The 26739-nt window shown below is 45.5% G+C and overlaps 2 protein-coding genes and 1 non-coding gene across 8 annotated transcripts in view; all 3 read left to right on the plus strand.

Moving 5' to 3' along the window:
* The window catches only part of PRRC2B (proline rich coiled-coil 2B), a 46823-nt gene extending 33625 nt beyond the window's left edge, over positions 1–13198 (plus strand). For 4 of the 5 annotated variants that reach the window (XM_041475182.1, XM_041475185.1, XM_041475183.1 and 1 more), the window contains exons 23-32: positions 349–435; positions 1345–1449; positions 2025–2217; positions 3425–3522; positions 4167–4294; positions 4881–5118; positions 6506–6682; positions 7348–7439; positions 7952–8072; positions 8464–13198. In XM_041475182.1, coding sequence (XP_041331116.1) covers positions 349–435; positions 1345–1449; positions 2025–2217; positions 3425–3522; positions 4167–4294; positions 4881–5118; positions 6506–6682; positions 7348–7439; positions 7952–8072; positions 8464–8604 — 1380 coding nt within the window. In that variant the 3' untranslated portion in view covers positions 8605–13198. The remainder of the gene's footprint in view (positions 1–348; positions 436–1344; positions 1450–2024; positions 2218–3424; positions 3523–4166; positions 4295–4880; positions 5119–6505; positions 6683–7347; positions 7440–7951; positions 8073–8463) is intronic. The other variant, XM_041475186.1, reaches the window with a different exon arrangement.
* Positions 2455–2535, plus strand: LOC121357688. Its single transcript, XR_005955752.1, has one exon. It is a non-coding gene; the product is annotated as a small nucleolar RNA SNORD62 (small nucleolar RNA).
* Positions 13199–13491: 293 nt separating the features above from the next.
* Positions 13492–26008, plus strand: POMT1 (protein O-mannosyltransferase 1). Of its 2 annotated transcripts, none has more exons than XM_041475016.1 (21): positions 13492–13546; positions 14187–14310; positions 14905–15048; positions 15690–15796; positions 16362–16412; positions 16738–16884; positions 17842–17953; positions 18454–18519; positions 18642–18735; positions 19172–19327; positions 19900–20030; positions 20251–20346; positions 21681–21773; positions 22754–22850; positions 22939–23031; positions 23517–23637; positions 23885–23982; positions 24492–24605; positions 25074–25200; positions 25281–25458; positions 25682–26008. In XM_041475016.1, exons 3-21 carry the CDS (start codon positions 14927–14929, stop codon positions 25854–25856), a joined length of 2178 nt encoding a protein of 725 aa, XP_041330950.1. In that variant the 5' UTR covers positions 13492–13546; positions 14187–14310; positions 14905–14926; the 3' UTR covers positions 25857–26008. The 2 variants fall into 2 exon arrangements, with proteins under 2 accessions (XP_041330950.1, XP_041330952.1); XM_041475018.1 differs by lacking the exon at positions 13492–13546 and adding an exon at positions 13595–13670.
* Positions 26009–26739: the final 731 nt, after the last annotated feature.

Here is a 26739-nt window from a genome sequence, read left to right on the forward strand (position 1 = left end):
TATTTAGAGGAAGCTTCAAGCTGTAGGTTTGCCTTAGATTTCATTACTGACACAGACCAGGTACTCAGGATGTCCTGGCAAACATTTAGTATCCACTTGGAAATACTGTCCCAAGGACCAGCTGGGGTGGTAACAGAGGTGAGGGACAAAATCATGGCCAAGCTTTTGTGTGCCTCTGGGGGTTGCCTGCTGCTGAGGGCTGAGAAGTGTTTTCTGTTTCCAGCAAGGCTTACTGGAGATCAGTCTTTAGTTTGTAGTGTCATAATTCAGGCTAGAGTCACTAACCATGAAAAGCAGAGGGGTGGCCCATGGACCTGGATTTAAATTTTATGTGTTTTGCTTTTTCAGGACTCCGACTTCAGCTTGCCTCCTGGTTCTGCCTCTGGCACTGCAGCTAACCCTGTCACCAAATTGCAGGATGCCTTGGCCAGTAATGTAAGTATTTTTTTTTCTTTTGACATTGATTCATTGGAGATACTCCTTAGGTAAACCTCAAATACTTCCAAAGAGAGCAGGCATATTTGCATCTGACTTGATATTTCATGCTTAGGCAGCACATGTCACTGAAATCCAAAATGGAAATCTCAAGATACTGTGGTAAAATGAGTGTGACAAACTCAGAAGTGATGTAGAGAGCAAGTTCATTGTCATTGTGACCTGTGTAAAGCCATCTCTGAGATGGCCAGGCTCTTCCCCTGAGACACACAAGTGTTGGACATGGCTATGGTCCAGATGGTGACATATTTAGACCCAGACTGCCCAGCTTCCTCAGAAGGTTTCACCTGTCACAGCAAGGCAGAGAACTGTAACATGGTGGTCAGGCCTTTTTAGAGGTTTCCCAGCTTATTCCAGCCATCTCATTATTCTCTGTGAAAGAGTGAGCACACTGAAAGCCCAGCTGGTAGCTCAGCTGTAGACAGCAATGTGAGACACACACAAAGCTGCTTTTGAAATGTCTTCAAGTTTGTAGGCTGTCTGGTTTTGATTTTGGAGATTTGTCTTATAGGGTGTTTTTTTTCAGAAACAGGTTTTGTGTGAAACTTAAGTAGTTTCTATATATGGGACAGGAAGGAGAACTCTTTGCAAATGGAAGTTATTGGATCAAACTGATGATTAAGTGGAAGCTGGTATAGTTCAGCATAGAGGGGTGTCTTTGCACATAATCAAAGCTTCCTTTATTGCAAGAGCAGAATGAACCCTAGATGAACATGGTACTTGGCTCCTGCAGTACCATCAGGGACTGAATTCTTTGATGTGCACTTGCTGGAGCTCTGTCAGCCTTGGTGGCTCATACCATTCTCCTAAGAGTTCACAAATATTCACCTTTTCTGACTCTCCCCTCAGGCAGGGTTAACACAGTCCATTCCCATCCTGCGAAGGGATCATCACCTCCAGCGCTGCATCGGCCTGAACCCCATGTCCTTCCCCACTGCAGACCTTACTCTTAAGGTAAGGAAGCTAAAGGTGTGTGGATACCACATCTCTGTGGGGAGATCTTTCCCAGAGTATTCTGTTAGGTATTGCTAAATTTTAATTAGCTTTTGTAGAAGTTGTGCATATGTGCTGTTCAGCATGAATGCAGGGGTGTGTGTTTTAAGTCGTGAACACAGGAAGTCTTTGCCAGTTGTAGAATCGAGTGCAACAGAGCTTTCCTATTTCAGTACTGAGGAAGGTGACTGCTCAGGGATCCTGGGAAGCCTGCTGGTGTAAAGAGAGGGAAAAACTGAGCAAAACCCACCCAAGCATACAAACAAGAGCAACAACAAAACCAAATAAACCAAACCAAAACCCACCTCCATCCCAAGCCTGAGAAACTCGGCAAACACCAAGGGATTTGAGTATTTGTGAAGGATTCTTGTCCATTAGAAATTGTTGTAGAACCGCCTGACCTCAGACCTGTCAGCTTTTCACTATGCCTAGAGTGCAGGGAATTTGAGCTCATAGGACACAGATGAGCAGCTGTAGGCTTTGGTAATGTCCTCCCCATTTGAACTGTCTGTAGTTATTGTCCTTTGTTTCCATAGATGGAGTCTGCTCGTAAAGCTTGGGAAAACTCTCCGAGTTTACCAGAACAGAACTCTCCAGGAGGTGCAGGCTCAGGCATCCAGCCTCCTTCCAGTGTTGGAGCTTCCAATGGTGTCAGCTACAGCTCTTTTGGTGGAGTTTCTATGCCTCCTATGCCTGTGGCGTCTGTAGCACCTTCTGCATCTATTCCAGGTACCTGCAAACTGCAGCAGCTTTTGCATTGTCTGATTGTTTTTTTGGGAGTCATCCTCTGGTTCTTCTAGATGAGAGCATGGTGAGAAGAGCTTCTGTGTAGAGTAGATGGCTGGCTGGTGTTTGACAGATCCTTAACAACTCATACAAGGCAGAAAGGGGGACTGTCTCCCCACTTAGAAGAATGTGACTGGTGAAAGCTTAATAAAAAGACAGCTTTCCCTGTGTAGTAGCAAGTCTCTGATGTCTCAGTAGATCTTGCTTACCCTTTACTGTGTGCCCAGTAGAATAGAAGGAAAGAGACCTATGGCTGAGAGGCTTCAACAGTCCCAATATCATTGTCAGCCATTCCTCTGCTTGTTTTGCCTTTGAAGCCACAGGTTCTGAGCACCTTTTGCTTTTAGCAAAACAGCAACTGGCTTATAGCTCACAGAACTCTGGGAGAGGGGAAGGTGTTGCTGTCTTTTAGTTAAAGCTTAACTCAGTCAATGTTAGTGTGTGTAATTATAATTCGGGAGAGCATCTGGAAAGAGAAAATGTACTGGGATTCTCTCCATGGGATGACTCCTGGGTCCCAAAGGGCTTCTCATGTATGCACTGTCTTTCTCATGTCTCACTTCAAGAACAGAGTGAAATGTGTAGTGACTCTGTTATTAGCTTTCACTTGGTAAACAGATTGTTCCAAGTCAGGTGATTTCCTTCCTCACCCACCCTAATCTTGCTGCTTAATCCTGTGGTTCATGTCTGCACAAAAGCACAGGAGTGGCACAGCAGTTACTGATTGGTGCCACTCTTGGGGTGAATATGGCATTTAGATCTCATGTGTCAAGGCCTTAAACGCTGTGTTTGCTCTTCTGTCTGTCTTAGCTGCAGAGATGAGATGATTGCAGAGCAGATTTCTGGCATTTAGTTCAGAGTACAGGTTACCAGCTTCTGAGCTGCTAGTGTCTGACTCTTTTGTGGAGGTGGGAAACCTGGGTTTACATTTAGCCTCTGACAGGAAGGTATGATTAATTCTCAGCAATTCTGCTACTGCTGATGTTGTTGTATGGATTTAGGAGCTTTACAGGCTCTTCTGAATGGGTACTATGTTTGTGTTAACTTGCTGAGAGGTGGGAAATAGTCTTGACCTGCAGATCTATGCAGTCTACTGTGCCTACATCTGTCCTGTACCTTGAATTTACAGTCTGCCTTTTCTGATGTCCAGGTAACCATATTCCACCCCTGTATCTGGATGGCCATGTGTTTGCAAGTCAGCCCCGCCTGGTCCCTCAGACAATACCTCAGCAGCAAAGCTACCAACAGGTAAGGGAGCAGTACAGCTTGCAAATTTCAAGGATTCTTCATGGTGGCACTTAAGAGAAACAAGGAGTAATTTTTCACTTTCATAGCCCAAAGGAAATTAGATGTGGCTTCCTTTAGGTTCCTTGAATGCTGCTTCCCAGGGGGTTTCAGAGATTAGTGGAACTGAAGGGAGGGAATTGAGGAGTTCTTCCCCTTCTGTACCAGTGCCCTTGGACTGATTTTAACTGAAGCAGATGCTGAGGCCTGTGTGAGATGAAGTGACTTTCAGTGAATTCCCCAGCCAGTCAATAATAATGAGTAACTTGACTAGTAAACTGAGTGTTGATAGGGCTGGGGAGAGCTCTTTCAAGGTAGAGTACAGGCAGGTGAGAGCTGGGATTGTCACTACCTGCTCTGTGTGAAGAGCATGTTGGTTCCCTCATGTCCATCAAATGCCTCTTGCAGGCATCAACCTCGGGGTGCCTGTGCAGTGTCTTCCCTGGCAGTGCTGCTGTTCTGGGGAATGATGCAGGGCTGGGTAAAGGCCCAGTGTAGGTAATTGTCACTGCAGATTTGACTCATGCAGGAAACTGATGGGTTTTGAACAGCCCTGAAGAGTTTCTGGCTCCTCTTGTACCTCTCAGTCATATTAATTTCTTCTGCAGGCTGCTGCTGCTCAACAGATTCCCATTTCCCTGCACACATCCTTACAGGCCCAAGCTCAGCTTGGACTGAGGGGTGGTCTGCCTGTTTCCCAGTCCCAGGAGATGTACAGCTCCATACAGCCCTTCAGGTAACTGCTTCCTGTTTTCCTTTCCTTGTGGTTTTCTCTCTTATGTTCCTGATGTCTGTGTACATTGGTCAGATACCCCACACTCATCTTCCCTTTTCCCTGTATTCAAATGCTGTTTCCTAGTAACAGTGCCAGTGTAGGGAGCATGAAAGTGAACAATCTGAATTAGTACTAAAGCCTGAACACTGAGGTTTAAAAAAAACCCTTCTTATGTGCTAGAGCTGTTGGAATCTTTAACTTCTGATTTTTTCCTGCTTTGCAAAACTGCTGCAGACCTGAATCCTCCCTTAACTGCTAATACAAAGGTTGTTAAGTGGGATGTTGAAACATAAATATTAGATACTACACAACTACTATGTTGTTGTGTTGAATATTCTGGCAACACAAGTACATGGTTGTAAAAGCTTAAGAGTGGAAGCAAAAAATCCTGGTAACTAAAATGGAAAGTGGCATCCCAGCTTATTTCTAAACTGTCAGTTTAGTTGTCTGACAACTGATGGCAGGCCAGATACGGTTTGGCAGGGTGTGCTTGTACAGTCTCCAAAGGTTTTGTGCATCATGACTGAAGCATGTTTTTTTCCTGCAGGTCTCAGGTGTACATGCACCCCAGTCTGTCCCAGCCCAGCACCATGGTCCTGACAGGAGGCACTGCTCTGAAGCCTCCATATTCCGCCTTCCCAGGCATGCAGCCCTTGGAGGTGGTGAAAACCCAGTCTGGGTCCCCCTATCAGCCCATGAACGGAAGCCAGGCACTGGTTTATGAGGGGCAAATAAACCAGGCTGGTATGGGAGCCTCCCAGATGATGGACTCTCAGCTCACACAGGTTAGGAGCAGGACTGGCGAGCCACTCCTTTGGTCCAGGCTAATTCACAGCCACTTGTTTCTGAGGATGGGTTGTAACATGTCTGTGTGAACTAAACTCTTTGTAAAGAGGCGGAAGATTTCCCCGAGACACTGTTCTGTGAACCATGGTTTCACATATGCAGCACCTTATTTAATGAGATGGTTGCTCATACCTTGTCTGTCCCTGCTGAGACGTCATTTTGTCACTTGGAAGTCAGACCTTCCAGTGCTGCATGCATAGGAGGCCATGACGCAATGGTTGTCCTAAAAGCACCTCTTCTGAGAGCCAAATCCCAGTCATCTCTCCCATCACCTCAGCTTCCAGGGCAACTAGGAACTTGTATTAAAGGCTCATCCGTCTTCTCAGTTCATTTGTCGTCCAAGTCTTATTTACAGCTTCAGCTGATCTGTTTGGCAGAATCCTAACAGGAATTTCAATGTGTGAAAATGTTTTAATAAAGCATGGTTCACATAAAAACATTGAATTCTACTGTGACCATAGCTGTGTTTGTGGGCATGTGCTCTGATTCTCTGGAGAAATTTGATAATTTTATTAAACTCATCTTACGTTTATCTTGTGCAACTTGTTAAGGTTTATTTTTTGTTTCAGAGGGATTTTTATGTTGTGACTGACGTAAAGAGTTAATCCTGAAAGTAACTTAGGTGAGGAAAATACAGAAAACACTGGCAAACAAAATATTTGAAGAAATGCTTTATCCATCATAAGCGAGTAACTTGGTTTCTTTTGCCAGCCTTAGATTGGTTTATTTATTTATTCTGAAGTGTTGATAGAACCTCCCAAATCCAGCAATTGTGAGAAAATCAGAGGGAACAGGAGGTGCCTCAGCCCCGAGCTACAGTATTTTTTTGTAATTGCTCTTAATTATGTCCATCATTGGTTTGAAGCTCACTGTGAAACATGGAACTGAGGTCCCCATCGCTTTCTCTGGAGGTCCAGTCCTCAGAATGTTCTGGAGAGTGTAGGAGATTTTCAAAGGTGAAAACAAAGCACCTGACACTGCACTGACACTGCCATTGTATGAAGGGAAAACAGACCCATGAAGTGACCGTGAGGAAGACTGGAAAACTGGGCTCTAGGAATGGAGAACAGCCCCCATCCACGGGCAGTTAGGTTAACTTGATGGCATGTTAAAAACCCTGCTGATAAGAGTGTTGGCAGCACTGCCAGAACGTCCATTTCAGTGTGAAAGTCCCTCTGTTACAGTCATTTGCATTTATTCCGTGCCAGACTGCACTGTTTGGGAGCTTCCTTTTGGCAAGGCTGTGCTTTCAGGGTATTGGGAGGCAGCATGTCAAACACGAGACTGTTACTGCCTTTAAGGTAACTACATGTCCTTGTCACACAGCTGACAATGCCTGTGCCTGGCTCCCAGCTGCCTCTGCCCCGCTACGGCTCTGGCCAGCAGCCCCTGCTTCTGCCACAGTCCATCCAGCTTCCCCAGGGGCAAAACCTGCCTGTAGGAGCTCCCCGAAGAATCCTCCCTCCTGGATCCCAGCCTTCTGTTCTTGCTGCCAGCAGGGAGGTAAGGATTAACTCCTGGTGCTGCTCATGGCATTCAGTAACCCCTCCTGCGTTGAAGTTTTACTCCTTGCTTTTTGAAGGGGAGAATGGCTTGTTTGGGATCCTTAAATATCCAAGCCAAGGATTGCTGTTAAAATGAAGGAGCCCTTTTCCCCTCATCTCCAAAGTGCAAGCCAGCAGTTTTCAGGTTTTGCTGCTGGTCATCATTCTGTTTCCAGGGAGCCACATCTGCCTTGATCCAGTTTGGAGTCTCCAGTTTTATTACATGTTTACACAGGTTTCCCCAGAGTGCTTGAGGGGTGGTGAGCTCCAGACACAGTTGGAATACTGCCCAGATATTTCACTCTGTTGTGAAGCTTGTCCATTTGAGTAGGTATATTAATGTCATGTCTGGTTTGATGGATTCATAAGTTTGTCTTACTATAGGGGAGAGAGAGCACAGCAGTTAACTTCCAGGTTCTGTATTTGCTTGTGCTGCTGGCTTGGTGCTTTAATACAAGCAGATTATTTCACTTACAAGCCCACTTTCTTCACCTGAAAAATATTTCTTCTTTTAATGGGCATGATGGGGAGAAGGGCAAACATTTGGCTAAAGTTCTTATATGAAGTAATGAGTGATTTGTGAATGCAAAGATGATACTCTCTCTCACTCATTTTCCTCTGTAGTCCTCCCAGATGGAAATGAAAGGGTTTCATTTCTCCGATGGTAAACAGAGCATGTCCTCCGGAGGGTCAGTCCCGTCCCCACACACGTACAGGTGAGACCTTCACACAGCTTGGGCTCCTTAGGATGGGAGAGAACATGTGGTGCACCCATCATCCCTGCACGAGATCCACCTGGCTTTTCATGTCTAGAACGTGCTCACTTCAGTCCAAGTATTTGTGTCAAAATGCATGGTCATGGCTTTCATTTTGGGTGTGCACCGGTGTGTGTATCTGACCTGGAGCTTTGTAGGAAGTGCATGAAGTTACTTGTTCACTGAATCTCAAAGACAGGTTGGAATTGGTGTGTGCTTTTGTTCCTTGTGAAGGTGGGAAATCTGAGGATCACTGAATAAATGTTGATGGTCCTGAAGGTGGGAGTGCTCATGTCTAGACACATCAGGTCATTGAGGCTTTTGAAAGACTTTTTTTTTTTTTCTCCTAACCAACCCGTGTGTTGTCATTTGGACTGTGGAGCCCCCTGCTCTGCACAGCACAGACTTGTGCCCTGTCTATTGCTGCTTTGCTGTCTCTTTCACACATGAATAAGGCTCTCATTCCATTGTAGAATTTACTCCATGAATGTTGTCGACTCTTCGATTTCCAGGCCTAGCTCTGCCAGCCCCAGCGGGAAGCCGTCGGGACCCGCAGTGAGCATGGGCTCTGTGCAAGGACACTACGTGCAACAGGTAGTGTACCTGAGTTCTTTGTACAGCCCAAAAATACCTGCTCTTCTACACTGTTGTGTTGTGCCTTGGGCTGCAGAGGAAAGGCAGAAAGGCCTGTGTAACTGAAGCTCCTTGTGGGAGTTGGTATTTTCCCCTGGGTAGTGGGTGTTTTACTGGGTCCAGGAGTAATTCGGTGTGATTTGGAAGTCAGGAGAGGTTAGTTCTACTAAGTTGTGCTGTGGAATTTTTATAAATTGCTGGCACTGCCAAATACGTGAGATGCTGAGATCCTTAAATGTGAGGTGCTACAGGAGCAAATTCAGTGTCCTGCATGAATGATGGTCACAGTTTGCTTGTTCTGCCTGCCTAGAGGTATCTGTCCTAGCTAATGCTTTGGTTTTTGTGTCAAAAGGCAAAGCAGCGGGTGGATGATAACAAAGCCAGTCTGGGAGCAGTGAAGCTGCAAGAAACAGCCTCCACAAACCAGATGAAGCCAGTGCGCACAGGAGCGATCAAACCTCAGGCAGTCAAAGTGGAGGAGAGCAAGGCCTAGGAGCACCTCTGATGCCCAGCTGGTCCTGCTGCCTGAGAGGCACCACAGCTTAGACTGGACCCCACTGGATCTCCTGAAAATCTCACCAGATCTATCCCCACCCCACACTGACTGACTACAGCAACATCATTCAAGCCCCTCTCCCAACAAAGCAGTTTGAAACAGTGGATATGACATTGACCTGCTTGCTTTAAAACAAACCAATCATGTGACTTTTAAGTGGCTTTAGCCATTTTTTTTTTATTTCCCCCTCCCCATGCCCCATCCACAGGTAGCTGTGATCGCTCACTTGGCAAAGCCCATCCTTCTCCTTCCCTACTTCTGTCTCAGCAGAGTGGCAACTGGGGGAGAGGGGTTTAGTTTGAGGTTTTTCATTTTAAAGGCAGCTGAGGTTTTTACAAAAAAGCTGTATCTTTGTTTATAGCAGAACTTTTATATGTTCTCTCATTCCCCTCCTTCTTTCTGCTTTCCTCATTCCTTTCAGAAAAGATTCCCTTCAGCTAAAATGATGTTCTGACAAAACTCTGCTTAGTTTTGTATATGGTTCTGTGCTATGTTGAGAGTTCAAGTTTGTTTGGGTGTATTTCCCCAGGTGATTTAGCCTTTCAGACTATTTGATTAAAAAAAAACAGGACAGATATGACATTTGTTAATTTTTCAGTATTTTTGTTTTAAGCTAGAAGCAGTGTTTGCAGTAGGAGGAAATTGTACTAAAGACATATAGTACATCAGTGCATAAATCCTGAAACTTGCACCACTTCAACACAGCTTTGGGGTGCTTTGTGCACAACAAAATTTTGCATTTTCATTTTAAGGAAAAAAACCCAAACCACCAGATTTCTGTTGCAAGTTCATGCAGATCTAGGTGTTTAATTTTTCCTTTTTGTGCGTTTCGGATTTTTTTAGTGACTGCAAAACACACGCCAAAATGTAAATCATAGATTTACAAAATGTAACGTTTGTTAGGAAGAAAAAAATTCTCACAGCACATGGGTCAGAAGAGTTGGCTAGAGCCAACGGGTCTGTATGGACTACTTTTTGTAGTTGTGATGCTCTCTCATGCTCCCTGCCTTGGCTGCTCGAATTCTTCGTGTCTCCTGAGACTTGTCCTATATTGTGTTCATCCCTCGGGGCTGCTCTCCTAAGCTTTGCTCTTTTCCCTGAGTCTTGCTTTCTATTCCTCTATTCCATGGCCTTTTGTAAAATTTGCATAGAAATACGTTGGTAAGGGAGCCCCTCTGCAAGGCACACTTGGAACCTCCTGTTTTGGGTTGGAAGCGCGTGGTTACAGAGGCAGATTGGAATCATCCTTCTCCTCCTCTCCTTCCCCAGGTGAACAGCAAAGGGTTCTTTACTCTGATGCAGTTACATACAGTGTGTGTACAGCATCATCACCTCACCACTCCTCTCCAGTGTTTGATGATCTACACAAGGAAGATCCCAGTGGGAGAGGTTGGGTTTTATTTCTTTGGCTGTTTGGTTTTGGTTTATGTGAGCGTGCGTGTGTGTGTGCGTGTGTGTACGTAGATTTTTTTAGGATAGACCTAAAAGTTCCTGAAAGGGCTTGGAGTCCTTCACCTGATGGTAGTCTAAAGTAAAAAACTACTTTCAGCTAACTTGGTTTGTGTTGTTTAGCTCTTTCAAATGTAAAGTAGGCTGGTCACTCTGAAGTGAGGGACAGAACCGTTTTTGGAGATGGTCGCTTGCTCACGGGCTGTGTGTCAGCCTCTGCTGGGTGGCAGAAAGTCATTTGGTGGTGGTTCCAAAGAAGATATTTTGAACAAAGAATGTATTGGGGAAGGGATCTGAAAGGTGTTCTTGTTTCTTCGTTTGCTTATTCCCCCCGCCCCTTTCTGGAAAAGATCCTTTGTAACTTTGTAAGGATGCATTTGAAGTTTTAAGCTAGGCATAAATATGATTTTTATACAGTAGCTTTAAAGAGCTTAGAAACCTAAACTAACTTAGGCATAGTAATGTCCCCTCTCCATAGGTGTCCCCATGGAACATGGCACAGAAGCCGAAGGGAAAGGGATAGGATGGTACTTTAAGAAAAAATAAGAGCTCTTTTTTTCTTAGGTTTTATGGATTTTAATTCCAGAGCAGAGTGTGCCAGCATCTCTCTAGCGTCCTTCTTAAAGTACAGGGTTTGAGATTTAGTGATAAATATTTCCCCAACCTTCAGACATCTCCCAGATGTGCATCCTCATCTGCTAGTCCTGCTCCCAGTGTTTTCCAAAGATTGCACCTCCAGTAAGTCATCCCACCCCTGTTTCTGTTTTCTCCCTTGAAATACTATTAACAGCAGAATTGTCTGTTTGGGATTTTTTTATTATCCTTCTGCCCAGCTGGCCCTAGCTAATACGAGCCCAGAATCTAAGTAATGGCTAAAGAGACTTACCTGAGCCCCCCTTCTCTCATCTCTTCCCTACTCTAGACACACTACTTCAGCTTTACAAAGACACTAACCTCCTTCCTCCCACCTGTGTGACTCCAAAATGGTCAAACGTGTTGGGAGAAACTGGGTTATTGCAAGATCCAAGTTACTGCAGTCCCTCTGGTGTACATGCCATCAGAACTACAAAACTTGCTGTTGAAAAAGGTCACCCTTCTTTTAATCCTCCATTCCTTCCCCCAACAGAATAAAACACTAGAATTTATTTATACGTATTTGATGTTGTAGGTCTAGGTGAAAAAGTAATTGTTTCACTGCTCTATTTATATATTATGTCTGAATTATTCTGTGCAGGAAAGGCCAAGAAATGCATGTGAGCTTCATTCCATTTCTCAACTTTGCGTGACTGTCAGCTGCAGTTGGCAAGACTCTCTCACTTAGTGGAGTTTTGTGTGATGGAAAGCAATTCTAGAGCCCAAATTTCTACGGTGCAATATCCTTCTCTGGCATATATTTTTGCTTGCTTGTTTGTTTGTTTGTTTGTTTCAGGCTAGTCCAAGGTTAGTGCAGTTTGTGGTGCTCTGGAGTCAAAAGAAAAAGCCTCTGATCCTCAAAGGAGCAGAAAAGCCAAGGGAGCTGGAATGCTGATAAAAATCCAGCATGGAGGGGGGGATAGAGGTGCACAGAATGTGTCAGTATAGCTAGAGGGTCCTTCTGCTTGCTGCCTGCACTGTTGAAGGGTTGATTTATTGCTGATTTATTCCTTTGTGAGTTGCTTTTGCTTTGACTGGAAGTCAGCTATCAAACTGCAGTCTTCTTCTGCTGGGAAAGGTGGATCCCATCTTTCCAGCAGCAAGCAGGAATGTTCAGAGGCTGACTGCTGCCCTGGTTCAGCAGAGGGTCTGAAGCACCTGTGAGATCAGTTCCCTGTCCCACAGTGAGTCATGGCCAGCAGCTCCAGTCGGTGCTGCTGCCCTCACCCCTTCTGCTGTTAGCTCTTAATTTAAAAACAAATCAACATTCAAGTCTGGGAAGAAAAAACAAAGGGTAATATAATAAAAAGGCACTCCAGTATATTTTAAAAGACAAGCAGAAGCAGCACAGTCACCAGTGACACAGGTCTTGCTGTTGATGTTCCATAGCTTGCTCCTGGCTGTGCCAGCTGTGCAGTGTCTGCACCTCTGGATGTGCTTGCTGCCCGTTGCACTCCGTGTGTGTTCTCACAGAGGCACTCACTCCATCAACACCTTCCTTGCAGGAATCTGCAAAGCCACAAGCTGCCCTGTGGTTCCTGTGTATCTATAGATAGGTATTCCAGATGAGCTGAGTGTTTTTGCTGTGTCTCTTCTCTTGGCTGCACCGGACATTGCAGCCAGCACCCCTGCATGCCAGGACCTCCTTCTGTTGCATTTTCTTAACCCTCCCTTGTGCTCCAGGCTGGTTAAGCACAGGTTAATTCCTTGTAGCACTGGTTATTTTTTATTCAGCAGCCCAGTTTCTTCATTAAAAAGTTGCATTTGTGAATAAAATTTCATTTACGGCAGCCACCAGCGTGCTTAGCTGTGGCACATGGACACAAAAGGTGTGTTTTGCTGAAGCAAAAAAGAGACAGTAGAGTCCAGCTATTTTAGTTTATTTTCACCCAAAGACCACCAGGTTTTCCAGTGGCCATAGACACTCCCTTGGGTTTAGTGGCTTGTTCTGGCTGCTCCAGATGTCCTTGACTGTCCCCCAGGAATCGCAGCTGCAGCAGTGAGGCGCTCACCCTTTAGCATGTCTCGAGGCACTGTCCTTAGCTGGAATCCTCCCTCTGGTTCTGTAAAAATTGCATTTGTTGTTTCTCAAGGGGATATTGTCCTCCTTAAAGCTTTTAACTTCATGACCTGTATAGTAAAATTTTTTTTGGCCTTTCCTCTCTTTGTCTTTTCATGTAGACCAGATATTTGAAAGGGCAGACGATGGATAATTGTGTAACGTGCAACCTGTTTATATTTTTTGGAAACTTTAACTCGGACCGGAATTCGAATCACGGAATCACCAGGCCAGTTGTGGCACACTCTTTATTGCCCTTCTCCTCGTTTCAGTACCTATTGTTTCTCCTTTCAAATATGTGATTGTATTAGCTCTTTCCATATGAAAGAATTCTCCTTATTTAAATAAAAAAAAAATTAAAAAAATAAAGCAGATTATGCTTTTCTCAAATTCCCCAGTCCCTTGTCTGGTTATTTTAGTTAATAATTAAAAAAAAACCAAAAATCCAAAAAAAAACCCAAAAAAAAAAAAACCCAAAACAAAAACAACACCCCCCAAAAAATTATTTTAAAAAAATCACATAAAAAAGCCCAACAGACACAAACTAAACACACAACACAAAAGCCCCAGGGCCCGGGTCGGTGGTTATGTCCATGAGCCCGGGTGCTGGCGGGTCCCTCACAGCCGCCATGCCGGGGAGGCCGGGCCCGTTCGCCACACACGGCGTTGCCATAGAAACACTTCCTGGTTCCGCCCCGTGCCGCTGCGTGTGTCTGACGTCACATCCGGCATCGCCAGGTAGGGGCGGGTGGAGCGCGGCGCGCGGGAAGGCCACGCCCCCCGGCGCGCGGGCCCGTGTGGGGCCGGGGGTCCCGCTCTGATCCCGGTCTCAGTGCCGAGCCTGGGCCCGCTCTTAGTCCTGGTGCTGCTCACCATCCCCCTCTTGCTCGATCCCGGTCCTAGCCCCGATCCCAATTCCGGTCCTAGTGGCGGTCTCGGGCGTGTTCCCGGTCCCGTCGGTCACTCGCCCCCTTCACCCCCGTACTGCTGAGGGCGATGGGCGAGGCTCCGGGGGGGGCTGGTGCTCCTCTGCCCCCCAAAAACACCCAAGGGAGGCTCCAGGGCTGGATGCAGGGTGTGTGGTGGGGCTTAGTGACCCGCTGGGGGCCACCTGTGCGGTCAGTGGTGCCCCCAAGAGCTTAAAGGGGGAACAGGGCGGGGTGGGGGACGCTGGCACTGCTCCCCCCTCATGAGGGGTGCAGAGGTTTGAGGCGCCCGAGGAGGAGCCGAGGTGCTGCTGCTCACCTGCCCTGGGCCCGGGGCCTCCATCAGGAGCTCCCGGGCTCGCAGGGCCTGCGAGGGGGTGACAGAGCCCGGGTGGGAGCGCAGCTCTGCCAGGGGCTCCTGAAAAGCTCCATGCAGCGCTTGTGTTTTGTAGGCAGAGAGAAACCAGGCCAGTGGCACGGCTCTGGATGGTGGGGATGTGCTCGCATCTCGCTTTGTTCTCCCCTGATCAAAGCCACGCAGATGGATTTGTTCTGGTAACTTTCCGTTGTGTTGAGGTGAGGAGGCACGGCACGGCTTCTCTGCTATTTTCTGACCTAGCTTTTAGCACCTCTGCTTAAACAGCACCTGTACCTGTGCTCCAGAGTAAGCAGCTTTCTAATGCAGAGGGCATTGGGAGATTTGCCCCTCCCTTCCCCACTCCCAAAAAATACCTCCATTTGTAAGGAAGAAACTTATTTGATGGGGTGTTTTTAAGCTACCTGGTCTCTAAATAGCTCAGGTAGTGGGGTCACCTGGTGCCTGAGCACATGGGTTGTCCATCAGTAGCATCAGAGTTTGGACTGTGAGGTTTGCTTTGCTCAAAGCAGAATACAGGCTGGAGAATGAAGCTGCTGTGTTCCTGCAGAACCAGTGTAAGAATTAACAGGGTTTCTGGCTTACTACTGCAGGCAGAAGCAGGGCAGATGAAAAGTGTGTCAGTTCAGTAACTTTATTTTTACAACTAGTCCTGTAGATGGAATAGAAACACAAAAACATGAAAAGCAAGAGAATTTTGGGAAATTAATTACCATGAGCTGCTTGTAGCAGAAATCAGGCTTGATGCTCTCTGTGAGCCAAAGGGTGACTGCTGTTCTCTTCTGCTTTTGAAGGGTCAGACAAACCTTTGACAGGATGTTGGGATTCCTGAAGGAGCCAGTTGTGGTCACTGCGAAGATCAATGTGAGCCTTGTGGCACTGACTGTGATGGGATTAATAAGTCGTCTCTGGGGGCTTTGCTATCCTCGGGCTGTGGTGTGAGTAATGAGTTTCTTTTGTTCCTGAGTGACACAGACTTGTTTTTCAAACATTTGTGAGCAAGAATGCAGGAGCAGAAGAGCACAGCTTGACTGATGTCAGCCTCTGTAAATTACAGAATCACAAAATCCCAGACTGGTTTGGGTTGGAAGGGATCTTAAAGCTCATTTTATTCTGCCCCCCTTCCACTATCCCAGGGGCTCCATCCTGGCCTTGGACACTTCCAGGGATCCAGGGGCAAGCACAGCTTCTCTGGGCACTCTGTGACAGGGCCTGCCCACCCTCACAGGGAAGAATTCTTCCCTAAAATTCATCTCACCCCACTCTCTGTCAGAGTGAAGCCATTCCCCTTGTCCTGCCATCCAGGCTCTTACAGTCTCATCCCATCTTTCCTGTAGGCTCCCTTCAGCTACCACAATGCCACAATTAGGCCACCCCTGTGGGCCTTCTCTTTTCCAGGCTGAACAATGCCAGTACAGTGATAATCTTTCCCTAATAAAACCCCCTGAGGAGAAGGGGCAAAGCCTCAGTGCTGCCTTGCATTCTTAGCTTTCTGCCAACAAGTTGGTGTTTGCTTTCTGAGTATCCCTGCAGGATAATTGCTGTTAGATTTGACATTTTTCTGCCTCTGGTGTTTCAGTTTCGATGAAGTTTATTATGGCCAATTTGTTTCACTCTACATGAAGAGGATCTTCTTTGTGGATGACAGTGGCCCACCCTTTGGCCACATGCTGCTGGCCTTGGGAGGTAGGGTCTCCTGGAACTGGGAAGTGCCTGTTGCTTGTTGCTGTGCAAGAGAGAGGTGCTGGTTAGAAATGAATTATTAAATCCACTTATGGGGGAAAGCACAAGGCAGGTGAGGGACTCTGATGTAGAGAGAACTGAGTTTTCTTTTATTTAGGATTGTTAGGGGGTGTTGCATGAATAGAGGATGGATGATGAAGCCATGTATCCATCACCTCACTGTTATCCAATCCTTTGGATAAAGAGAAAAGTAAGATGAGAAGTGCTAGTGCAAGAAATAGCCTCCTTTCTGTAGCTGAGATACCACAACATCAAAGTGTCTGTATGGGAGGGAGGGATTAAATATACATCTGACTTTGTCACTGAGAATCCCTTGTTCCCAATTTATAGTTTTTGTGCCTCTTCACATTGTCAAGTATTGCTGCAGACAGAAGAGTATCAAAGAGGACCCTTTTGGGAAAGAGGACCTTCATGCAAGGAAAAGCTGTGTGTTTGGGAAATGGTTCCCAATTTAGCACCAGGTTTTATACGTGCTTTGAGACTGGAAAAACTCTTGTTTATGTTGTAGGTTACTTAGGAGGATTTGATGGAAACTTCCTCTGGAACAGGATTGGAGCTGGTAAGAGTTGTTTTTAACTGTCTCGTTCTTTAGAGAAAATAAGCAGAATTTCAGATTCCTTTTGCCTGTCTAGTGGAAATAACACTTTTCCAACACCTTCACTTCTCTTTTAAAATAATTCTTCTGCAGGTCTCTAGCACAAGTTAAAAGCACTATGAATTCATAACACAGGCTTTCTAAATCAGCTGAACAGTTTAAGCAATACAAGATGGACAAATCAGTGCAAGTAGAAGTTAGATTCCTCTGACAATTAAGAAATTCTTTATTGGTCTGTCCTCACTGCAGTTAAGTCTGGTGGGTCATTGTTTCCTGTTTTCTGTTTCAGAATACAGCATGAATGTTCCTGTGTGGTCCCTGCGACTCCTGCCAGCCCTGGCTGGTGCTCTCTGTGTGCCTTTAGCCTACCAGATTTTGGTTGAACTGCACTTCTCCCACTGTGCTGCACTTGGAGCTGCTCTTCTGATTCTCTTGGGTAAGATTGTTCAACTGAGCCCTATTCTTCATACATGGGGAGAAGAGTCCCTTTTCCCCTTAGGAATGTTTGGGGTGGAGTAGCATCTCCCCAGAAAACATCAACAGCCCTGGCCTGTGTCAGTCTGTGCTGAGCCTCCCTGGTCTCCTCCATCCTCACAGCTCTGCAGCAGACTGCCCTTCTGGGCTTTATACAAGTTCTTTTCAATATTAACCTAAGTAGGCAGCCTTAACAGCCTCACAGGAAAACATATTTCTTTGTATCCAAGGAGGCCTGTACTCCCTTCCTCAGAGGTTTACAGGATGAGTTACAACTTACTGGCTTTTAACAGCTGGACAACTCAACTGCAGTCAGAGCTCATCAAATGTTTTCATCTCCAAGCTGCAGCAAACCAGCCTGTGTCCTTAGCACTGTGATTTGACACTGTTCTGGTGTGTACAACTCAGCTGGTTTTGTTTTCTCTGAGGGGCTGCTGGCAGCTGCCTGAAAGGGAAAGAGCCTCTCAGCAGCTCTTTAGCAGCCTGATAAGAGAAACCTCTCCTAGCTACCGGCTGCTCTGGTTCTGGCTCACTGCAGCTTCCTTTCCTGCAGATCTGTTGTGGTGCTCATTGCTTGCTGTCCTTGCTGCCTGGACTCTTTGCTTTGAGAAGCAGCTCTCTGGAGTTCCCAGGACTGATTTTCTTTGCCTTGGTAGGAAGTGCAGAAGCTTTATCTGCCTCCTGATAGACTTCACTGCTTGCTCACCTCTTTGTCTTGGAAACAGTTATGTCCATGTAATTTGCTCCTGCTGGAAAGATTTTGTCCCTCTAAACCCAGCACTTGCCCATTACAGCCAGTAGGAGCTGTCTGTTCCTAAAAGGGAAGGTCCCTCTGTTGGATAACAGTGTGATTGTCTGAGGTAGCACTTGCCTATAGACAGGTTTCTCTAATTTTGTGTCTGTTTCTCTTTTCCAACAGAGAACTCTCTGATCACTCAATCAAGGTTCATGCTTCTGGAATCAATACTGATTTTTTTTATCCTGCTTGCAGTTTTGTCCTACCTGAAGTTCTACAATTTGCAAAAGCACAGGTAAAGCTGGATTGTCTCCCACCCTTTTGGATATTCTCATGGTGACTTTATTTTTTTTTTTTTTCTCACAGACTGTGTTTTTCTATGCCTCTTAATCATCCTCAAACTCACTTCACCTGTCTGTAAAATCCAATGCTTCACCCTCTCATATGGCTGCCCCAGAATTTTTCTCCTGAGCAGTGTTAAAGACTGTTTTTACTGTTGGCAGGATTGCAGGGTTGTCTTTTTTAATTTTAAAACATAAATGAAATCTCTTGGGAGCATGTCTTTGCCTACCCACATTTTTTACTGGAATGTTTCCTTCTGTGCACAGAAACACTGATGATAACAGGCCACTTAATTCTCCTTTGTAACTGTTTACAGGCACTGTATTTGTTCCTTTTTGAGAGATATTTGTTTCTTTTGTTCTCTGATCCTTGCAGAGGATGAAGTAATCCTTAGTGAAGTAAAATTATCTTTAAATTGAGCGTAGCAAGTGATTTAATACATTTATCTTTAAGTGCCTTCTCTGGAAGCTGGTGGTTTTGGCTCCTGCTGACTGGAGTAGCCTGTTCTTGTGCAGTTGGGTAAGTGATGATGTCTTACCTGGACTTTAATGCCTGCTGTTCAACAGAATGTTAGAATATTTATATCTTGTATTAGGTAATTGTGTAGTTTTTAACCATGTTCATTTTTTATGCACTTTCAGAGTGAAATACATGGGCCTGTTTACCTATATGCTGCTCTTGGCCACTGCAGGACTCCACTTCTGGCACATGATAGGAGACCAGACCTTGTCAAATGTATGTAGAACAGCATGCAAAAGATATTATTTGTCACTTTTCATTGCAGGAGCCTTTTAAGCCCACAGATAACAGTGCAGTCTGTAGCTGGCTTTTGTACTAAAATTCCTTGTCTGGAAACCCTCCTGTCATAGTACAGTTCCCAGCTCAGTTGCTGGGGAAGATGGAATTAAGTTTAAGAAAAATATGCATGTGTGACTGTCTTTTCTGCTGTTATCCATGACTTGGTGATGTGTGACTCAGAACATACACTTGTCTCACACACTCCTGCCAGCTCCACTTCAAATCCTTGCTGGAAGTTACCCAGTTGTCCACAAAGTTACAGCTGAATGACATCAGTGGGGAAAACTTAGAAAATACAAACAAAACAAACAAAGTGCTCTGGAATTTTTAACATCTAGAGCATGAAACAAGTGAGCTTTCTTTGTTCTTCTAGGTTTCCTTGCTGTGCCATTTTCTAGCCCGGGGTCTGGCCCTCATCATCATCCCCATGGGGCTGTACCTCTCCTTCTTCTACGTTCACTTGGCTTTGCTGTATCGCTCTGGGCCTCACGACCAGATCATGACAAGTGCTTTCCAAGCCAGCCTAGAGGTAAAGGAAATGTGGTCTTGGAACTGATTTATTGGAGAGAAGAGGGGAAAATGTTCACTCTTACATGGTGTTTAATCCTGTTCCTTTGATCCTGCATATTTTGCCCCTTTTATGTCATTTAACTATTTTGCTGCTGTAGTACTGATTTAAGATGAAGCAATAATGACTGAAATCCTAATAACAGATTAAAACCTTTTCCCAATGAAGCAAGAACAATATATTCACTCTTCTGCTGAAGGTTTGTCCCTTCCTATGGGAAACTCCACAGGAGTAGATACAGTACTGAACTCTCATGTGGTGACATGGTATACTATAGGAGTGCTTAGCCTGTCTTTTAGTGTATGGCTTTAGGGATATTTCCTGAGACCCTGTAGTCTTTTAGTTTTTTAGGTGTTGGTGTATTTACTATCTATTGAGTATGGTGCTGCAAGACTTGATTTTGGTAGATAAAACCAAATGAGAAGGCGCTGTGTGAAGATACTGCTGTGTTGAAGTGGGATGTGATTCAATAGAATTTAAACAGCCTCTGGGTTGTTTCTTCTTTGTACTTACCCTGTCCTTACCCTTCTCAGGGTGGGCTGGCTCGGATCACTCAGGGTCAGCCCTTAGAGGTGGCCTATGGCTCTCAGATCACCCTGCGGAACGTGCTGGGCAAGCCCATGCAGTGCTGGCTCCACTCTCACACCAACACTTACCCCATCAGGTGAGCAATGTGCCTGGGTCTCTGTGGGGAGGGTCAGCTCTGCTTCTTCATCTGCCAGTCCATGTGTAGCAATTTGGGTCCTGGCAGTGTCTTGATTGATCCTTCAGAGTCCCTGTGCTCTGTGGGAATGATCAGTGATTCCCATTACAGTAATGTTGGCACTGGTGAGCACAGAGATGTGCCTTTACACCTCTGTGGGGTTTTCTTACTTCCTGTGCAGGTATGAGAATGGCCGAGGGAGTTCCCATCAGCAGCAGGTGACCTGCTATCCCTTCAAGGATGTGAACAACTGGTGGATTGTCAAAGATCCTGGAATGTGAGTATGCAAGAGATTTAAATTCAACCTGTATGCTTCCAAAACCCAACCAGGGCTTGGATAGGATTGGACATAACTCTTCTCTGCTTATGGGTGCAGAAGCCTGCTGTGATCTGAGCAAGTGATTGCAGCTCTTTGCACAATCCTTCTCAATGTGGTAAAAGCATTACTGAGGGCTCTAAAATCCTGTCTGAACTGCTGCTGCCAGAACATGGGCTATGCTGTGCACAAGTGGAACTTGAAAGACTCACAAGACTATTGGAGATTCTTCAGGTGTTTTGCATGAAAGGGAAGCTCTGCTTTTTGAAGTGTGAGCCATGGTGTTAGAGTGTCTTGATGAGTTTTATCAAACTTGAATGAGTCTCAGAAAAGAGCAGAAAACACTTTTGAAAAATGAGTAGTTCTTTGTATTAGAAGTATGGCATGAGCTGTAAGATCTGCCACATAGGGAAGGATTCCAAGTGGTGCCTGTACCTGGGGCCTGGTTTGTGCTGAAGTGTTTTGCCATTGTCACTGTCAGTTCAGAGCAGGACTCTCTGTCCTTGTTTTGCCAGTAAAACCCTTTAAGTGACGTAATTTCATACTGATCAAAAAGTTGCTTTTGTAGGTTTCTTATGTTGTTCTGAGAACTGTATAAAGAGTCCTATCAGAAGGACTGTGTGCCATTAGAGGTTGTCTCCACATTGGGAGAGTTTGTCCATGGTGCAAACCTTTCAAGCAGGGACTCTAACAGAACCACAGACCCCAAATATATTCTTAAAATTCTTCAAACTCAGAGGACTCCTGTGAGCATTGGAGGATGTGAAGTTCTTCTATGGAACAGTAAAATACAGGCAGGAGTTCAGTGAATTGCAGTTCCCCCTTGCCATGGCCCTGTCCAGAAGCCAGGTGAGAGTTTATAAGGTGCAAAAGCCATTGATCTCCTATAATTCTGCCAAAGTGACACCAGCTGTAGTGCAGCACCCATCAGACTCAGTGAAGCACTCAGTGTTTCACACAAGCCACCAAACAGCTGTGTGACAGTAATAACCTTAATTCACTCCTGACTGACCTGGATTCAGACCACTGACCTAATGCCTGGAGTGTCAGTATCCCATTACTGATCCTCTGACTCATTCTGCCCTTAACTCACCTTTGCCTTGATGAGCTTTGTTTCCATTCTGGTACGACCTATATATTGCTTTAATTTCTCATTTTCTTGCCCAAATGTCTGTCCCCGCCTGCAGCTTCTTGACCTAACAACTTGGTCATGACAAGATTGTGGTATATATAGAGATGCATATAATTTAACCATTTCCAATTTAACCATTTGCTCTTGGGTGTCCCTTCCCCAGGCAGCAGCTGGTGGTGAGTAACCCCCCACGGCCTGTCAGGCACGGGCACATCGTGCAGCTGGTCCACGGCATCACAACTCGCTACCTCAACACGTAAGTCCTTTCCTCGTGCTCTGCTCTGCCAAGCCTGCTGCCTCATTCTGCTGGGTTGGCTCTCAGAATAAGTGACCTTGCATTCAGATATGCCATAATGCCTGTTATTTTGGATTTTACACCAGTGAGCCTTGGAGGGACCTCATGTGGTTAGTTCCATATGCCATCCCTGTGGCCCAGAGGAAGGATGCTGTATGCTTATTTATTTTTTCTGATTGACTTGGCAGTGGGATGTGATCCTAATCACAAACTTCTTAATAGTTGCTTACTGCTTCTGTTCTTCCCTACTAGTGGCCTTTAGAGGATTTCACAGTTGTTCACATTTCATGGTAGTTCTGTAGATTCCTAAGTACAGAGTCCCCTCTGTCAGTCTTCATCGTCACCCTTTCATTGCCCCCACTCTGGACAGGTGCAGGTATTCAGTATTTTGTGTGACTTAACCCAAATCCAACTCCACTGACTTTGATGGCATGCTCCTACCTGAAGGACGTGCTCTGGAAATTGGAAAGATGTGCTGGAGAATCCGGTGTGCTGTGGCTGATTGCCAGAGATTCTTGCCTGTTTTGAAAGCCTGCAGTATGAAGTTGCCTCCTGACTGCTTCCCAGAGGGCATCTGTGTGTACTTGAATATCCCTCAGATTAGGAAGGGGGTTGTTCTGAGCTTGGGTTTTTGCTATGTCCCTTCCAAATCTAATTTGTTCATTATTGGAAACCCCAGTGAACAGCGTCTCTGTTTGTCACAATCAGTGCTTGTTCTTCAGCCTGGCATCACAGGCATCTGCACTGGCTTCCTCTGAGCCTGTTCCTGGCAGCTCTTGGTTGTGGGGAATGCTCTCTCTCAGAGTAAACAGTGCAATCCTGCTAAGTGAGTTACTTTTTGCTTCATTACTGAACCCAGTCTAAGCCAATTCCATATGGGTTTGCTTTTTATATGTATTTGGGAAATGGTGGTGGAGGACCTTCCTTTATTTGTCTTCTAGGCATGATGTTGCTGCTCCTCTTAGCCCCCACTCCCAAGAAGTTTCCTGCTATATCGATTATAACATCTCCATGCCAGCACAGAACCTCTGGAGAGTGGTGAGTGGTCAGAGGGAGGGGAGGAGCTGATCACGCTCCAGCAGAAACAGCTGAGACAACATGGATCAAAATAATCTTTCTGTTGTAGGAAATTGTAAATCGCGAGTCTGACACGGATGTCTGGAAGACAATTCTGTCAGAAGTGAGGTTTGTTCACCTGAACACCTCTGCAGTGCTAAAGGCAAGTGGGGTTATGTTTATTTGCCTGGAGATTTTGCTTCATGCAGTTCTTGTAATCTCAAAAACTCTGCTTCAAAATAGCTGCACCACTATAACGAATAACCAAGTAAGTAAATTAAAAGAAACAACTGCTCAGTGTGACAAAAGAGCATGTTTCGGGTTGCCACACTGGTACTTCATCCCTGTCAGTATCAAAGCTGTCCTGCTTCTCAAGAGGCTGTGACCACTCTACACAACTGGGGCTTACACACTGATGCAGAGTCTGGGTGCCTGTGAGAGCAGCTGGAATAATTAAGGATCTTTTTCTTCACAAAGTTTGCCAGAATCACTGATTTTATGACTGTAGCATTTATTGAGAGTTTTGTGTGGTGACTGTTCACACATTTTCTGGCAGTCCCTTGCTGTCATCCAGTGCTCAGGCAGAGCCTGAAGTTCAGATTGGTAGAACTTTGCATTTAAAAGTTCACTGTTGTCTTTCTCTTTCAGCTCAGTGGAGCATCTCTGCCTGAGTGGGGATACCGGCAGCTGGAGGTGGTTGGAGAGAAGCTGTCCAAAGGCTACCACCAGAGCATGGTGTGGAATGTGGAGGAGCACAGATATGGGAAAAGTATGTCTCAGCCATATTCCTGAAGCAGGTTTCACTTCCTGGTGGTGGGAAGGTGGTACTGTGTGTGTGTGCTCAGTTGGCTTTACCATGGAGTCAGAGTCCTTACAAAGTCCCTTCAAGTGCTGTTGCAGTTGGATGATGTGTTGCAGAAGGGCTCCTGGGACAGTGAGGAGCCTGGGTGCTCTCTCCCCTTTTTAGCTTTCTGCCTGTTATGTGCTTATTTCTGATCTTTGCTGTTTTCTTCCAGGCCAAGAACAAAAAGAGAGGGAAGTGGAACTCCACTCTCCCACACAGATGGACATCAGTAAAAACCTCAGCTTCATGGCAAAGTTCACAGAATTGCAGGTGAGTGTCTTGTTATTCCATTCATTTTTCCTTCTGCTGCAGAGCAGGAACCTGAGCATTTCTGCAGACTCTGAGCCTGAGGATTCATTGTTTAATCCTTGCTGATAGTTTGGCTTCCTCACTGTAAAAAAATGTTTCTGAATGCACTTATAAGGGCATTAAAGACCTGGGCTGTCCAGTAATGAATACCCAAGTGATTGTGTAACAAAAAAGGGGGAGGAAAATTGGTTGGGCACCCAGAAGCTGCCTGAAACTGAACTGTAATATGTGGTACATGCAGTGAGTAGTGGTGATACCCCTTACTATCTTTGTAGAAATCCATTAAGTGCATTATTTAATAACAGAATTTAAAAATTGTATTGATCAGTATCCATATGAGATATGTAAAATATTTCTCCACTCCCAGCTTAGGAACTTACTGTCTTACATCTGGAGCTGTTCACCCATGCCTGCTGTCCCACCTGTTGTTCCAATTCTGAAAGCCTTTGCTTACCTTTTTTTATTCCTAGTGGAAAATACTCACATTAAAAAATGAAGACACAGAACACAAGTACAGCTCCTCTGCCCTGGACTGGATCACAATGGACACCAATATTGCCTACTGGCTCCACCCCACCTCAGGGGTAAGCACAAGATGAAGAAGCAGCTGTGAAGCTGTTGAGAAAGCAGAACAGCTCAGATGTGAGCCCCAGGAGTAGGAGTCAGAGCAGGGCTGCAGCTTCCAGCCAAGGACTTTTCCTGTATTAATATCTTTTCCGTGAGGGGTGAGGTATTTGTTTTAGCATGAGATACAGCTTTGACAGTAGTTGCTTTTAATTAAATCATGTTTGCTTGTGCTTTTTTTTTTTTTAAGGTAAATTGCAGTTTAGTAGTTTCCATTATTGATTTCATTTAGAAGATGAGTTCATCTCCAATAGCATCCTTTAAATGCTTTCCATTACACAAGAGTCCTAAAGCAGCAAAGTTTATCAACCAGCTTTGTTCCAGGTTACTAGGCAGGCTCATTCTGGGGCTTAATTTAGCAAGTTTGTGAAAAGAAAAGAACCACAGCATATTCCTGCTCCTGGCTTAGACCATCATCTGTCCTGCAGGCCCAGATCCACCTCCTTGGGAATGTTGCCACCTGGGTTTCAGCTAATGCTGCTGCTCTGGTTTACCTGTGTCTGTCCCTGTGGTACTTGCTGCGCCGAAGGAGGAAGATCTACGACATCCCTGAAGGTCTGACTGCACTCTGTGTGTGCCCAGGTGGAGGCTTGTGCCTTGCTCTGCTCTCAGGTGCCATCTCCTGTCTCCTGCAGATGCCTGGCAGCTCTGGATGTCAGCGGGAGGCATTTGTGGTGGAGGCTGGGCTGTGAATTACCTGCCCTTCTTCCTGATGGAGAAAACCCTTTTCCTGTACCACTACCTGCCTGCTGTCACATTCCAGATTCTCCTGATTCCTGTGGTACTGCAGCATCTCAGCGATCATCTCTGCAGGTATTTGGCTTCAGCAGAATAGTTCTTTTGAACAGGACTGGCACAGTTCTTTCTCCAGGGCTGTCTCCTGGACAAGCTGCTGCAGGGAAAGCAGTGGCTTTTCCAGCAGTGGCCAAACTCTGTCGTTTGCCTTTAGAGAAGCCAGGCCAGGCACAGGTCTTTTGGATGAAGTGTTTGGCCAGCCTTGATGTAACTTGAGTGCTTTTTCCCTCTCTGATCGCAGATCTGTGCTGCTCAGGAGCATGTTCAGTGCCCTGGTTGTAGCCTGGTTCTCCTCGGTGTACTTTGTGTACTGCACCTTCAGCCCCGTGACCTACGGGCAGCCTGCGCTGTCCCTCACCGAGCTCAAGGCCCTGCGCTGGAAGGACACCTGGAACATCCTGATCCGAAAGCAGTGACCACTCCAGCCTGCCTACAGCGAAGGGAAACACCTCTTGTGCAAAGCCAAGAATTTATTGTTAGAATCATGGAAATCTTAACAGTCACTTCAGGTATTTTGTAGTAGTCAAGATCTAATGATTACAGGAGAAAATAAAGGAACGCTGTTACAGAAAAGGACTCAACAGTAATACAGCTGTTATGAGCACAGCTCCCAGCTTCTGCCCCTCTTACATTCACCCCTCACTGCCCCTCAGGGTGTGAAGGTCACTGACTTCAGTCAACAGCATCCCAGCTCCTTTGCTGGGAAGAGCTGCAACAATTTCTTCTCTTTCCTGGAAATACAGTGGTGGTTTCTTCCTTCTGGCACTCCATTGCACTTAGGGCTATTTCATGTGTTTCCTATCACTGTGGTCTACAATTCCATTATATACTTACTATAAATGGACTCTCTCCAACACATCAGATACTTTTTTTTCTGTTTTCTTTATTTCTGAAATCCAGGTTTTCCCTCTCTAAAGCTTGCTCATCTTTAACAATCAGTAACTGGCCCTGCAGCCTTACAGCATCATTCCATGACTCTATTCCTCAACAATGCATTATTTGCCCCCAACTTCCAATGCTCTGCTATCATTTCTATTTATGTAAATACAGCATTAAGCTACATTTATAAATAGTTCATTCTGCATAGAATAATGACTTGTTACTATTATCTATTTATAATCATCTGACATAAGCATCACTTTTAAGAAGATAAGCAAAATAAAAAGACATTAAAAATTGCTGTTACAGCTAAAGAAGGCTTCAGGCAAGCCAGGAATTGAGCCAAAGCCAGAATAATCCTTTGGCCTTGTGGCACTAATGTGAAGCCTGAGGCCTGCTACCAGCACTGGCAGTATTGCC

This window comes from Pyrgilauda ruficollis, unplaced genomic scaffold (assembly GCF_017590135.1).
Source record: "Pyrgilauda ruficollis isolate IOZ18807 unplaced genomic scaffold, ASM1759013v1 scaffold34, whole genome shotgun sequence".
NCBI classification, from domain to species: domain Eukaryota; kingdom Metazoa; phylum Chordata; class Aves; order Passeriformes; family Passeridae; genus Pyrgilauda; species Pyrgilauda ruficollis.